The sequence below is a fragment of the Ailuropoda melanoleuca genome, chromosome 1, assembly GCF_002007445.2.
Source record: "Ailuropoda melanoleuca isolate Jingjing chromosome 1, ASM200744v2, whole genome shotgun sequence".
NCBI classification, from domain to species: domain Eukaryota; kingdom Metazoa; phylum Chordata; class Mammalia; order Carnivora; family Ursidae; genus Ailuropoda; species Ailuropoda melanoleuca.
This window is the reverse complement of record NC_048218.1, coordinates 155,453,281-155,468,615: the sequence shown is the minus strand read 5'-3', so window position 1 is coordinate 155,468,615 and position 15,335 is coordinate 155,453,281. Positions and strand designations below refer to the sequence as shown.

The window sequence follows — 15,335 nt, the reverse complement described above, 5'->3', positions numbered from 1 at the left end:
CATTTGAATATTTTAAAATAGGCACCTATTAATTTAGTCATCGGAAATTAATACCAATTTTGAAAATTATAGCCATGGAATGAATATATAAGGATTTAAGTCAAATTTTGAAAATTAAGAGATGAAAAAGGAAATTGAAACTATCAGCATAATATGTAAATTACTGGTATAATTAATTATTTATTTTCACAGCTTTTTATCATGGTATGTTTTATTCCCACCAAAAATTTCATATGAATCCAGTAACAAGTATTAATGTCAAAGTGCCAAAGAACACAAAAACATGCCAAGAAGTTTCGAGTTTCAGTGACTCCGTGGTGGAGCATTTCCAGTTCCCAATCAACACACAACTTCAAGAGCAGTATATTCCTTTCATCTAGAGAAGCACAACAAGCATTCTTTCCCTGAACTATTTTTTTATTGTGGTAAAATATGTATAATCCAGAATTTACTATTTTAACTGTACAGTTCTGTGGAACCATGGCCATCATCCATTTCCAGGAGTTTTTCATCTTCCCCAAATGAAACTGTATGCATTCAACACGAACTGCACATTTCCCCCTTCCGCCAGCCCCTGGCAACCACCCTGCTATTTTCTGTCTCTATGAATTTGGCTACTCCAGGTGCCTCATCTAAGCGGAATCAGACAATATTTGTCCTTTCGTGATTAGCTTATTTCGCTCAGCATAATGTCTTCAGGGTTCATCCTAGTTTAGTGTGGGTCAGCATTTCCTTCTTTTTTAAGGCTGAATCATATTTTATTGTAGGTATATACTACATTTTGTTTTTCCTTTTATCTGTCTAGGGACACTTGGGTCTCATTGATCTTTTGACATAGCGAGGCCTCAAGAAGATCACTCCAGCAGCAGCAACATGTACGACGGTCCCAGGTGCAGAGAGAACAGCAGACAGGAAGCCAGGCTGCCTCTGGCAAATCAAGGCAAGGCTCCAGGAGAGTGGCAAGTGGGAAGGAGCAGTCAGCAGATGTGACAGAGGGTATGCAGAGAGAACTGATGGAAACTGGCAAATAACGAGGCAGAGAATAAGGGAGAGCAAAGTCACAAGTGGTGATGCTAATGTGCTGATGTGATGATGAGAAGGTGAGTTGGAAGAGAAAACGAATTCAGCTGGAAACACTGAAGTTTTGGCGCTGGTGAGACACACGGGTTAAGATGTCCACCGGAAAGCTGCCGCTGGAAGAGAGGAGGTCAGCAGAGACGTCAGGCTGGGCATGGACGGAGTGGGGCCCCAGTTCAATCATTGGGAAGTGTCCACATTTAGAGAGAGGAAGAGGGACTCAAGCTGCAAAAGCATAAGGAAGGGGGTTTGGAGAGATGGTTACAAAGTTAGAAGGAGAAACAAGAGCACAGTGGGCGCCGAGAAAGCAAATTTCCGGGAGTTAGAATTTGAATCTGCAGTGTTACGTAGGGTAGTAAAGGATATACTCAGAAGAGGTATTGAATTTGGACAACAATTACAATTGCTTGATTGGGGTTGGAGGGTGGGGAACAGTCAGATTTCAAATTAACTCATTAACCAAACAGGGAAATAAAAACAATCAAACATGGAATTGAGGGGTGGGCAATTCTGGCACAGGGAGGATAGCAGCAATGTCCTCCACTGCCTGTTCCCTGAGGATCTAGATAAAACAGGGGAAAAATTGTTTGAAAACTGTGAGATTATTAAATCCCAGAAAAATGAAGTCTGTATTAAAATCTATAGAAGAAAACATTCTCTTTGCTGAATTACCTACTGCAATGATAAATTCCTATATGCAACCCACATGCAGGGAAGCTTAGTTAGGACTTAGTGTGAGTAGCTTTCAAATCCTCACAGAACCCCCAGCCTTGATTTACATGGCAGTCCCAAGCTTCCCCAGAAACGTCCTAGAACCCTTCAGCATTTGGCTAGCTCCTATGGCCGACAATTCTGACTTTTTTTTTCCCACTCAAGCATTCTTTAAGCCTCTATCTTAACTGCCCTCCACTCTGCTTGTACTGTTCATCAAAGAAACTCTCCTCCTCCGTGTGTCCATTTGCACTTTAGGGGAACAGGATTTCCAGGTTATTCATATTTGTGGGAGAGTCAAGATTCCAAATTTATGGCTTTATTACCTAATCTCTAACCGGCCATAGTTACATATGCGGCAGATGGTAAGCCAGAAAAGGTTCATGTAAGTCCACCAGTGGGGATCAGAGGCATCCCAAACCCTACCCTGGAGATTATGGACCTCTAGCCCCAGTGGAGGGCCTGGGGTCTGCCATCGTTCCAACCCCTCCGGCCGACCCCAGAGGCAGCCTCGCGCTGGCTGGGGCTTTGGCGCAGGGACCCCAGGGGCTCGTGGCCTGGAGAAGGGGTGCGGCTTACCCTGCGGCTGATCTCGAGAGCAACTTCCGGAGACCTGACTACGCTGGTAGAGTGTCGGGAGATGCGGGAAGGATGGTTCGGGCCCCAGGCCATCAGGGCACCAGGGAGGCCAGCAGCACCTCCCATCCACCCAACCCAGCCCTACAGCTCATTGTTCCGTTACCAACAGTTACCGCAATCTGGGCGACTAAAAGCCAATCCAAACTAGGGAAGATGTGAAGCCAGTCCCTTCTATGACGTTTTCGCGTGTGGCCCTGCAGCGCCCCCCACGTCGTACGGTGGACACACTCGCGTTTCTCCAGCGTGCGGTGAAGCTTGCTGTGGATGCCAGAAGATCGGGTGATCAGCTATGCCAGAGCACCCCAATGACAATCACCCACTAGTGATAATTTCATTGGCCTGAGCTCTAAATATCAGAAAACTTAGCTTTCTGAAGATTATATGTACCACTGGCCACATGTGGAGGGTGGGGGCGAAGGAATGCCTTGCAGAATCGTAGTGGAGCTTGAAGCAGAAAAGAGGAAAAATCAGGACTGCGGGTCCTGTCTTTCCTTAAAATTTTAACATTCTGCTCATCGTGAATGCTGTTGTATTAATTTTGAATTTCTAAAAAAAAAATATTGCCTAAGACATTTGTTTTGATTGCTGAGTTTGGATGCCTTACATTTTTATACTAAGGCCAGTGTCTTACTTGCCTCCTCCTAGACCCAGTGCTAGGATGCAGGTGGAGGTGGCTGTATCAAGGAGCCCAAGATTCCAGGTGCACAGAACAATGGAGCTCTTGGCTGATCTTATTGTGAGGGGGAAGTGCATGTTGGTTCGGTAGCTGAAAAGTCCTCCCTCTAGCAGAAAATGGGTAAGTTGAGCCACTATTTGGCAAGTTTTTTTCCAATCTGTAAGCTGTTGTTGATGTTTAATTGGTGCTCTCCTGGTTCTACTGGCACCTCTTACATAGGCTACGTTATGTCTTATTTATGTGAGTCTTGTTAGCTTGGGGTACTTTGGAGGCAGGATTCTCTCTGTGTCATCGCTATTTTCTGCCCGGGCCTAGTACACTGCATTCAGTAAATGTTGATTTAGTTGAATGAGTTGGTTTCTTGGGTCCAAATTTGACCTCGAAACCTAGAATTAAATGTACCTGTTAGAAATGGGTCAGGCTACTTGCATTAAAAAAATGCTGGTGTTGGAATAGAGCGTTTAAAAATGTCTCAGAAAAATCACACACTCTTTTAGTACTTCTGGTCTGGTGGAGGTGGGTGAGTAGAAGTCCTCCAAGTTATCACAGAAGGAGGGATCATCTGAGAATGATTTTGAAGTGGTTTTATATCCCAGAAATAAAAATCAGTTGAGGAATGATCCACTGAGAAAATGCATAACATAATTTACTGGTCTCTCATCTCCCATTTTTGCCATTAAATATGAGTTATAGAATTTCAAATATCATTCATGTATATGCTACATGAAAAAAATGGAAATAGATACTATTTGTTTGACTTCATACATTACACGAATGTGAGTTTTAGAATTGTATGCAAAATACTTTTACAGAGCGTCTTACTTAACTACTAATCAGTTGATTCCTACTAAAATCACATTTAAAAATTATATTCTTTATTTTTAAAATCTTTTTACTCAATATTAAGAAGAGAAAAAGAATTTTTAAAGACAGCTCTATTCTTAGTAAAGGAACTCAGAGACTCATTTATTATAAGGTCTTAATGTGTTCTCTCTTTGAGAAAAATTCACAATTTAGCTGACCATGAGGACTAAAATAATGCAATTTTAATTATAGAATGTCAAAGATGGAGATTAGCAAAGCACTTATTGGTGAAAAGGAACTTCCTAGAAATCCTCACATTGGTGGCAGAAAATTTTTACAAAAGAAGTATCCCCAAGCAGAGTGAGCAGAGAGATTTTTTACCTCCGTGAGATGGGATTAGAGCCTGAGGAATTCAGCTTGAAATTCTAAAAATCCATGTAGAATGTACATTCTGCTTTACAATCAATCTTGTTTTATTATAAAAATAAAGTGGCCCCCCCTAACTCCCCTCAAATCTTTGAGTAATATTTACATTGAAGCAAGACACCCTGTGTTTATCCTGTGGCTTTACCTCCCTGGCATACTGCCATTGCCTGCAGGGGTGTGCATACCCCAGTTTGAAAGCTCTATCATATCATGTATGTGGCTTTGGATAAGAAGAAAGAGCCTGTGCTCCAAGTCAGGGCATGTGGGGTTTGGTCTCAGCTCTGACATTAACTAGTTGTTGGCCACTTTCAAGTCCCTTAATGTCTCTGGGCGTCAGTGTCTTCAATAATAAAATGAAGAAGTTGAAAGTTTAGCCCAAAAATCTATTTTTTAATTACACTCCTCTAGACAAATAGTATGTATTGTTCACAGAGTAAAAGGTTCTTGTTGAGATGTTGACATGATTGTTTTTTAAGAAGAATTTTCCCGTGGCAAATGTGCGAGAAAAAAAATTAAGTGTCTGATGGCTATCATTAAAGCTAAATAATTTTTTAAAAATCTTCCTAATTTTACCTTGAGTAACTCCAATACTCAGTCTGACATTATTTTTCCAAGTGAGTGAAAAATATTTATTGCGTGAAATAATCATTATGAGCCATTTTCTACTGTGTAGAATGTGCACGAAGTGAGCAACAGAACAGCCACAATCAAAACATATTCTTATATGTATAAAAATATATCTTTTTTATGATATTTGATAAGCACTGTATCAACATTTTCATTGTTATAAGTTTAGGAAAATATCATTTTAGTTGACAGCTACAATTTTTTTGTTTGTTTACACAAAATGAGAACGAAATGGAATATTGAGAATTCATGGAATTCTCCATGAGTCTTTCATGTTTCTGTAAGTCTTATAGGAAGAGACGCTGACTGCCTTTGTTCAGGACTATATTTTAAATTTTTATAATGAACACCGTTAGAAGATGTAGTGTGAGCAAATAGTGGGCGTGTTTTCAATTTTTATTTTTTACTAAGCAGCGTCTCCTGCCCTTATAATAAAGATAAGATCAGGCAGGCTTTTACTGCCTAGTATAAAAGATTCAGGTTTTCTAAGTTTAGCATTCTCTTCCTCTAACACAACCCACTGTATGTGATCACATCACCTGGCCTGCTTCTCATTGCCCTTTGGAAATTGTGGCTGGAGAAATTGGTGCAAATACTGATACTCGGGCTATGCTGTTACTGTGAGTAATAAACTGTCCTTAGTCTCTGACCCAGAAGTTTCATATCATCTGCCAGCACCTATGAAACTGTGACTTGCTAAGTTGCTTTTGCCTGTGTAGGTTTTGTGGGGTTTTTTAAGTTTAATTTAGCTTTGTTTTGTTTTTAATGAAATACATCCCTCTAATTTGTTCTCCAGCTTTCCTGTTTCTCTTTACCATCTCGTGAACTTCCATCTTTTAACTCAAACTACTGAGTTGAATTGTTGCATTATGTTTCCTTGTAATGTTTCTTATGGTCTATTCATTCGTTACTCTATTGATAGACATTTATGTTGTCCAGTTTTCTTTTCTTTTTCTACAATAATCAATGCTGTAAGAAGCACCTTTGTGCTCCTGGATATTACATCAGGTGAAATTCTTTGATGGTATGTGTGTAGGATGATACTTTGTTGAATTTTGCCAACCTGATTGGAGAAAAATGTTATCTTGATGTTTTAATTTGTACTTATTTAGTGAAGTTGAGGGTCATTCAAATGCTTATTGGTCCTTTATATTTTTTTCTGTGAATTGTCATTTCATGTTAATTGCTTAACTTTGAACATGCAAATCGAAATGAAGGAAGCCCTACAGGCTAGATCTATAGTTTCCCAGTTATTTCTTGAAGTCACCCAATGACTCAAGTCATCTTGTAGCATCCTGCACAACTGTCTTTCCTTGCTTTCTCTCCCTGGCTAATGCCTGCTTCTCTTCAGACCACTGAGATAAACTTTATTTCTCTGTCTCCAAAGTACTCTTTCACTAATCTCCGGGATCCCTGCCTAGGATGCTATCACCTGATGTTCTAAGTGTTGCCATTGTTTAAATTATCAGAGGGATGGTGGGTTCTGAGCTAATAGGGAAGCATCAATCGCTCCCCAACCGTATGACACATTTTGTCATCGTGGCTCTGAAGGAAATTTGCCCATATATATTGGTTCTTGAACTCTCACAGAAAAATAGTCATTTCCAGTTGTTCCATATATACCTTATTTCCTCACAAAATTCACACACAATTCTCCAAATAGCTACCTGAATAGGAACAGGAAGTGGTTCAAGTCTGGAAACATTCCTGTACTCTCTGGAAAAGGTAAAAACCTCCAGACAGAACTACAGCTTCACCAAAGAGTATAATTTTCAATTCCAAACCTGTGCTGGATTCGGTGTGATGTTACATTTTCTCCCAATATCAATGGGTCCCATGTCTAAGCTCTATCCATGCCCTCACATAGCCACACTTTGACTAGTCCTTGTGCCTCGAGGAGCACATGCCCATCAGGGTTCTAGGTATAGAGTGTGAAAAAGATGAGGGGGCAAGAACTCCGGGTGGGCTCGTCCGGTTGTCCCATGGGGTGGGTAGGATTGGGGGTGGTAAGTTCAGAGGAAGACCTGAGCAGGGGCTTTTAAATCATGGGACCTAGAACAGAAGACCTCTTGCCTGAAATTAGAAATGGTAACTGGGTGGAAATGTCATACAACTCTTTAAAATTAATTTCCATCATAGGATTTCATTGTGTGATATCATTAAAACTACTAACCCTTCCCTCACTTGGTTCAATTTAGACTTCTTGAATTATTGATAGAAATTTATCCTAAACTGGCAAAGAAGTCTTGATAATACATGATTTGGTGGGGGGTGAGGAATGCTGTGTTTTGTCACATACATGATGTCACAACCAGGCATTTGAAGCATAAATTCTCTCTATAAATGTGTGGGGATGGTGTGTATATATACACATATATGTATGTGTGAGTGCATGCATTCACACACACATGCCCATGCATACGCAGACACACACAGCAGACAACTTCTACAATACCCCCAGTGATCCCCACCGCCTGGTTTTCACATTCTTGTGTAACTAACTCCCTTCCCTTGCACGTGGGCCAGATTCATGGGCTTCTGATAAATAGAATATGGCAGGAGGACGGACTATCACCTCTGAGATTAGATTACAAAAGGACGGTGGTTTCTGTCTTGGGCCCCCTCTCTCTCGTTCTCTGGCCTGGTCTGAGGTAAATTTGCTATCATGTTGTGAGCTGACCTAGAGGAAGACCCACATGACAAGGTATTGTCTCTAGCCAAAAGCAGGAGAGGACTGGAAGCCTGCCAATAGCCATGTGAGTCAGCTCGGGAGTAGACCTGCCCGCTGAAGCCCGCAGATAACTCTAGCCCTGGTCTGGCTCGTCGCCTTGTCGAGACTCTGACCCATGGGCACCCCGGTGAGCCACACCCACATTCCCGACACTCAAAATGGGGATAATAAATGTTTGTTGTTTTAAGCTTTTGAATTTTGTAGTAATTTGTTATGCAGCAAGAGGTAACTAAGTATACATGTATATGTCTGCTTTTGTATTACATGTATATTAAATATGTATATATGAATCTAAATTACAAGTACAAAGAGGTCTGAGAAGCTATATTCCTACAGTCAACTCAGTTCTCAAAAGAATTCTTGTCTCCTGCTACCATATGTAGTAAAAATTTGACACAATTTCTCCTCCTGACAATTTCCAGATTAATATTGAAATCTGGAAAGCCAAATTTACTCTTGGAATGTTAGCTACATGCAACCACATGTTTAGATGTAAAAACAAACCTAACTCTTTTATCATAATAGATGGTAATTTAGTTGAAAGATAATTTTTAAAATATTTATTATTAAACTACAACTTAATCTAAGTTGTGTTGACTTAAAAAATCATTACTGAATGAATACTATTAGCAAGTCAATCAATTTTTTTCATCTCTTTATGAAAATTTTTTCAAATGTGATATATGCTTAAAAAACAATGGGACAGAATAAAGTACTATTATTTTGTCAAATTTGGGGTGTTCTGTTGAGGCTCAGTTTTACCTCTTAACATAACAAGTTTCTCTTAGACTCTTTCTAACTCAAGCATCTGAAACTGCTTGAGTTAGAAAGTGATATCTTCCTTATCCTATTGAATATACCTGATGTATCTAGAAACTTTTTTTCCTTGTTCATGGTATTGGATTATCACTAGCCTTCTATACCTGTTATATACCTTCTCATTCTAAAAAGAATATATAAGTCACACATATTTAGTAAATATAAGGCCATTGATTTGCATTCAAACAAAGGCAACCAAATGTTGGTTTCGCTGTGTAACTCACTGTGTACAACTTTTCTTTCTTTTCCTTCTTTCCCCTCTTTTCCTTTGCTGCTTGCATCCATCTAACTGTTGATGCCATTGAAAGAAACCCTGATCAAGCAAGGAGAAGCAAAAAGAGAGAGAGAGAGAGAGAGAGAGAAAGAGAGAGAGGAAAAACTGTTGGAAAGGCAGAACCTCGGTAGTGACGGAGCCAGGAACTCTAAATCTGCAGGCATCCCTCACCCACTTTCTCCCAATTCTACCACTCTTCATGTGTTGGCTTTTCATTCCCAGCCCAGCCCCTTTACATGGCTGGAAACATGCCTGGCGGCGTCCTGTCCATCGTCTCCTCTTCAAGTCATTGGGAAGGGAAGGAGCCCCACCCCAGGCTTCTGGGGATGACCAAATGCATGACACCTGACTCTGGAGAGATGCAACTGGTAGCAGTTTATTAGTGTCCTGTACTCATAGCCCACGGGAGGACACTGCAGGCCACGCAGGACTACATAGGGGCTGTGCTCTGGAACACAGTGAATGGCCAGAGCCTTCGGGAGGCAGACTTTGTAGTAACAAGGAGGTGTGATGCCTTGGTTCCCATACGTGGATGTGATTGGATTGTTGGAATAATTCTTTGGCTTGCAGGGAAGTGAAACCTGCTACTCAGGGATAAGCAGCAATTATATTTGTTCTGTTGGATAAGGAGGGTTGCTTGGCTCGAAGACTTTACCTGTGGGAAGAGAGTCAGGAAGGGAACATGCAATTCAGTCATTTTAGGCCCTCCCAGTTTTAGATATTAAGGCAACATGTAATACTAACTTTAAGTCTTATACGACATAGCTTCGCCACCAAGAACAGACCCCTCCCTTTCCCCTTGGTTCCAACTGGAAAAATCTAGGACTGATTATTCTGCTTCGCCTATCTTGGATTATATGCCCACCCTTGATGCTGGGACTTTTGAGAGCTATAATTATCAGCCTCCCTGGGCCATATAATCAGGGATAAAGCCGTGCCTCCAAAGAAGGGTGACGCTTTTCAAAATATGAGAAGCTGAGGGTGATCAAAAGACAATAAAATTCCTGATCACAATTGTGTCCCTTCCTTTGCTACTCTCTTCCCTTACTCTCTCACCTGCTTCTCTACATTTGTTTTCTTCTCTTTTTTCTTGACTTCACCCTCTGTCTTCTCTTTTCTCTCCACCCCCTTCCCTTCTGTTTTTCTTCCCTTTTGCTCCATCTCCTCCTTCTCCTTTGTTCTAGTCTCTCACTCCCTTTCCCTTATTGCCCCCCTGTTTTTAATAGTCCATGCTTGCAAAGCCCCTCACAGCCATCACCTATACAAATAGGAATCTGGTGGCCTTGAGCTTGATTTCTGCTTCTTTTGCTGCATAACCCAGATCACTAGGAAAAGGGTAAAGAATTGGGCAAAACCTAAATGAGCTGTTTGTCTATCTTTTCTACCCAAATTTAAGGAAAACTGCCAAACGTCTTGGAAACTGAACCTAATTGTGGAAACACATTTTCTTTCTTTGTTATAACCTGAAATGAATTCGTGAAACAAAAATTATTTTCTAAAACTTTGGAAGCATTAAACTTGCAATGCAAAAAACCTCTTCATGTCTTTGTACTTCTTCTGAAAAAGATTTCTTCTGAACTACTTTCCAAAATGCGGTGCCTATAATTAAAATGATTATTGAACCTTTGTCTCCTATTTGCTTTGTGTGAAAAGTTGGTAATGAAAGCGTCATTAATAAGAACCTTACAACGGAATAAAGGCAATAAAGAGCACACAGTTATTACAGTCAATAAGACAGTTTGGAATTCTGTACAAGGGTAATTGAAACACTTCAGGCTCTAAGCAAATAATAGTAACATCTTTAATGATCCATTTGAATGCCAGCCAATATCAAGCAGAACCAAACACAATTAAAGTATGTTTAGAGCTATGGGTGCTAATACTATTTGCTTCGTAACTCCCTTTCTTTGGAGAGTCTTATTCACATTCTCTATTCCTTGGCAGAGAATGTGATTTATAGTAGGGATTCAGTCAGTTTCAATGCCTGACTGAATGAATGAATGCATAAATGAAGGATGTCGGGACATCTAAAATAGCTTCCTCATGCAGAAAAAAGAGCTCTTTAAACGGCTTGATGGCCCAAGTCTGGCCACACATGGTAACCCAGGCTTCCTGGAGCTAGTTTGGGAGTCTCTTCCTGTCACTATAGTATGTAAATAAAAGCAACAAAAAATCTGTCCCCAAGAATTTTGGATGCCACCGCTAAAAGCGATCTTATTATGCAAAACTAATCCAGGCCGTAAAGGAAAATGACTTCCAAGCTGAGTCTTCATTCTGAACTGTAGTTTAAAAGTTACGGGAGTAACTGTAAGATATCACTTTCCTAACAATCACCCCATGTGGAAGTCAAGTATTAAGAAATTAGACTATAACCTATAAATAGTATTTATATTTAAAAGCACTGAAATTCTTTTTGAAAGCCCCACAGTTTTTCTGTCTAGAAAATGAAGGGGTCTTTAATTTATAGGCTGATGATCATTAGAAATTTTTTTTTATAGAGGTGAAATTCACAGAACATAAACACCATTTAAAAATGAGCAATTTAAGGGCACCTGGGTGGCTCAGTTGGTTAAGCGTCTGCCTTTGGTTCAGATCATGATCTCAGGGTCCTGGGATCGAGCCCGGCATCGGGCTCCCTGCTCAGTGGAGAGCCTGCTTCTCCCTCCCCCTCTGCCTGATGCTTTCCCTGCTTGTGTTCCCTCTCTCTATCAAATAAATAAATCAAATCTTTCAAAAAAATGAACAATTCAGTGGTATTTAGTACATTCACAATGTACTAAAGAGGTGAAACCATCACCTCTGTCTGGTACTAAAACAATTTCATCATGCCCAGAGGAAACCCCATTCCCATTAGGTAGTAATTCCCCATTTCTCCGTCCCCGCTACCTCTCCCCCACCCCCGTAACTACTAATCTACTCTCTATCTTTATGGCTTTACTTGTTGTGGATATTTCATATAAATGGAATAATATAAGTCTAACTTCTTTCACTCAGAAGAATGTTTCGGAAGTTCATACATGTTTTACAATGTATCAGTCATTCATTCTTTTTAAGGCTAACTAATATTCTTTTGTGTTGCTATACCACAGTTTGTTTATTCATTTCTCCGTTGGTGGACATGTGGGTTGTTTCTATCTTTTGGCTATTGTGAATAGCGCTGCTATGTAAATTTATTTGTAAATCCTGGTTTGAACACTTGTTTTCAATTCTTTTAGGTGTGTGCCTGAGAGTGGAATCACTGGGTTGTATGGCAGTTCTGTTTAACTTTTTGAGGAGCCATCAAACTATTCTCGACAGTGGCTGCACCATTTTACGTCTACCAGCAATGGATGAGGGTTTAATTTCCCTGTGGCTTGCCAGTACTCATTATGGTTTGCGTATCCCTGATGACTAAACATGTTGAGAGTCTCTTCATGTGCTTGTTTGCCATTTGTGTACTTAGAGAAATTCTATTCAAGATTTTTGCTCACTTTAAAATTGTTTTGTTTGTTTGTTTGTGGTTTTTGAGCTCTAAGAGTTCTTTATATATTCTGAAGACTAGACCCTTATGAGATCCATAACTTGCAAATATCTTCTTCCATTCTCCAGGATGTCATTATAACTTGAAGATTTTCTGCAGACCGTTTCTACCCCTTCTCTAATTAATACTGATTAGAACTAATCCTATGTTATTATTATTGAGTATTCTTTTTTATACTTTATCCTTATAATGATAAGTTTGGTTAAAGCACAAATAAGTTAGAATATGCATTGCATGACCTTACCTCCCTGGGCACAGTTTTTGGTCTAAACATGGGGACCTAAATGTAACTGGACTTCACAAACTAAACACAAGTATTGGTTAGCCACAGAAGCCAGTACAATCAAAGTTTTTGCCTAGAATCTTTCTATTGTCTTATCATTAAGTGTATGAGTCTAGAAGCTGCTATTAGCCATGTTTCTACATAGAAAGTGGACTTACAGTAGAAGAGAATAAAACTAACATACAGGGCAAAAGAAGGTCAAGTCTAATGGTAGTCTCCCCTTGTAGCTAGCTCCACACCTGCTTTTGGTTCACTGCAGTTTGGTTATGCAAGTCTAATATACTTTCCTTCTGATTTAAGCTAGTTTGCATTAGATTTCTCTATTTTAAATCAAGAGTCCAATCAAGTTCACTGATGCGGTAATATTATCTTGCGTGAACCTCATGATGTCATGGTATTTTCACATATGTGTCATTTATTGGGTCTACATCCGGCCCACACTGACCCTAATTTTTACTCTAACACTTGCCCAGAGCTTGTGTCTACTGACCTCTCTGTCCCTCCCCTCCCCTCCACTAAATTAATAACTAATAGGAAAATGTGAAATTATTTCTAGTAGCATTGTATCTTTTTCTTTCTCTCCAAAAATCTACATTACAGGAATTGGATAGCTGCCAAGAGCTTGAAGTACAGCTGCATTTTTGAATTAATTAAATATCATAATCCTGTTTGCAGCTTCTATCAGTAACTGGAATGAATGTTATAGAAAGAACATTTACTAAAAGGAATGTGTGGTGTAATTTAATGTATGCTAAATGTAGGTGGTCTAAAAATTATTTCACTGCATTCCTACTTTTGCTCATAAACTTTAAAAATTCTGTCACTAAAGTGTGAATACCATTCAACAAAAGGAAGTCAACTAAGCCTTTTATATAACATTATTTTAAGTAATCTTTTCTGTATTTTCGAGGTCAGATTGTATAGTTAGTTAATCCATCTGCCTATTGTAGTATTAGGTGGTGAAAAACATCCTGCATCCTGTCTCTATACATTCTTTTTCAATTTCCTTTTGTTGACTTTTGTTATATTTTGTATCATAGCTTTAGTAACTAGGATGTCTTTGGGTGAAGAAAATCCCTTATTTCCGATCTTTGTCATTTACAAATTAGTGACTCAAAGTATTACATGTGCACTCCCATAATTGTTTATCTTGGTGTGGCCCATGCTGAATATTATTGCTACTATCAAAATTATTTTGTTCCTTGACATGATCTCTTGGTATTTTTTGGCTATGTTTTCTCTAAAAGTTCAGGAATTGCTTGTCGGAAATCCCTTGACAAGAAAATTTACCAAGGACGTTACTGCATTGGCAAACTTGACAGTTTCTTTGCTAAGAAATTCTAGTTTCCAGAGCTTAACTTCTTCTTACCCTACAGCTATTTTTTCCTCTCACATCATTGTCTTCACATACTATTCTTGTTTGAATAAACTATTTTTTATTAACTTCATTTTATTACTTTGATATGGATCATACTTGAACCGTACAGTTATGGTAACGTAACAAGTTCATACTTTGTATTAATTAAGATAATTTAAGAAACTTTATTTAACTGGTAGAATGACCCTGAGGCTCTCGTCTGGAACTCCACCTAGGAAAGACCCATTGGAAAATCACAAAGTCTGGCTATGGCTTTTTCCTACGGCAGCTTCCGTACCCTGGATCAAACACTGTTTATCTATAAATGATCTTGGTGGTTGCTTCCAGTAACCCTGAGCATAAGTCCCTCTGATTCATCGTGCACAGGGCCACTAGCAGACTCATTGTCAGGGACAGGTGCCAGCTTTGGAGTGAAGGGATTATCATCAGTTATGATGTTTTCCATTATAATACCAGGACCCTAAGCTTTACATGTTTAAACAGCACGGAAATATCTTGCATCCATTAACACGAAGTCTGAAGGGAGATCGGTTCTAGGCTCTAGAGAGTCAGGGCCAGAGCTCCAGGTCTCTGCTCATTTTAAATCCTACACTCCTCTGAGTTGGCTTTCTTTTCCGGTTTTCAGTTAGCCTTTCCCCTCACGAGACAATAGGAGCAGCTCCAGGTTTTACATTCTGATATGCCACCATGGAGAGGAAGAAGAGGGCTTGCTTTATATTCACCTTAGGAAACGGGCAACATTTCTCTGAATGCTTCCCTTCCACGTATCCTTGGCCAGAATGGATTCACATGTCCTCCTAAAATCAGTCCCTGGCAAGGGGAGTGGTTTTGCTATGATCGGTCGATAATCAGGATCCACCGTGATGTGTTCTCAGGTTACCCTGCCAGGTGGACTCGCGCATCCCTCACTTAGCTTGGAAGCGGAGAGTTCACACCCATCTGCCTGGACTCCCACATAAATGCCCATAGATGCCTCCTCCACCCGCTGAGCCTCTGCGCCACCCACCAGGCTGCCCTTCTTCCACAGGACGTGATCCTCATGCGGCTTGAACTCTGACACTGTCCACACTTGTCTTCCCATCTACCCTCCCCCACCCCCTGGGGCTGCTCTGGCATTGCACCGAGGCTCTGAATTCCCCGTATGGGCCTGCTGTATGCGTGGACACCTTTTTCACTGGCTTGGGCTCTGACACCTGTGCCCTCCTTCCTACCGCAGAGACTGACTGCTTGCCCAGGGGCGTTTTGTTCCAGAAAGAGTTAAACTTTGCTCAAGGCAATTTTTGTAGCAGTCTATTTAAAGAATAACAAATAGCTATCTATTTAAAGAATGGCAAATAGCTATGTACAAAGTAAAAAAAAAAAAAGTAATG

General features: G+C 40.1%; 1 protein-coding gene and 1 long non-coding RNA gene across 2 annotated transcripts in view; one reads left to right on the top strand and one right to left on the bottom strand.

The window, feature by feature from the left end:
* Positions 1–2,557, bottom strand: part of LRRC72 (leucine rich repeat containing 72) — a 36,737-nt gene extending 34,180 nt beyond the window's left edge. The window contains exon 1 of the mRNA XM_019797697.2: positions 2,368–2,557. Within this exon, the coding sequence (XP_019653256.2) occupies positions 2,368–2,493 (126 nt within the window). The 5' untranslated portion in view covers positions 2,494–2,557. The remainder of the gene's footprint in view (positions 1–2,367) is intronic.
* Positions 2,558–2,665: 108 nt separating this feature from the next.
* Positions 2,666–15,335, top strand: part of LOC109489334 — a 33,481-nt gene continuing 20,811 nt past the window's right edge. The window contains exons 1-2 of the long non-coding RNA XR_002142286.2: positions 2,666–2,706; positions 3,073–3,223. This is a non-coding gene — a long non-coding RNA (uncharacterized LOC109489334). The remainder of the gene's footprint in view (positions 2,707–3,072; positions 3,224–15,335) is intronic.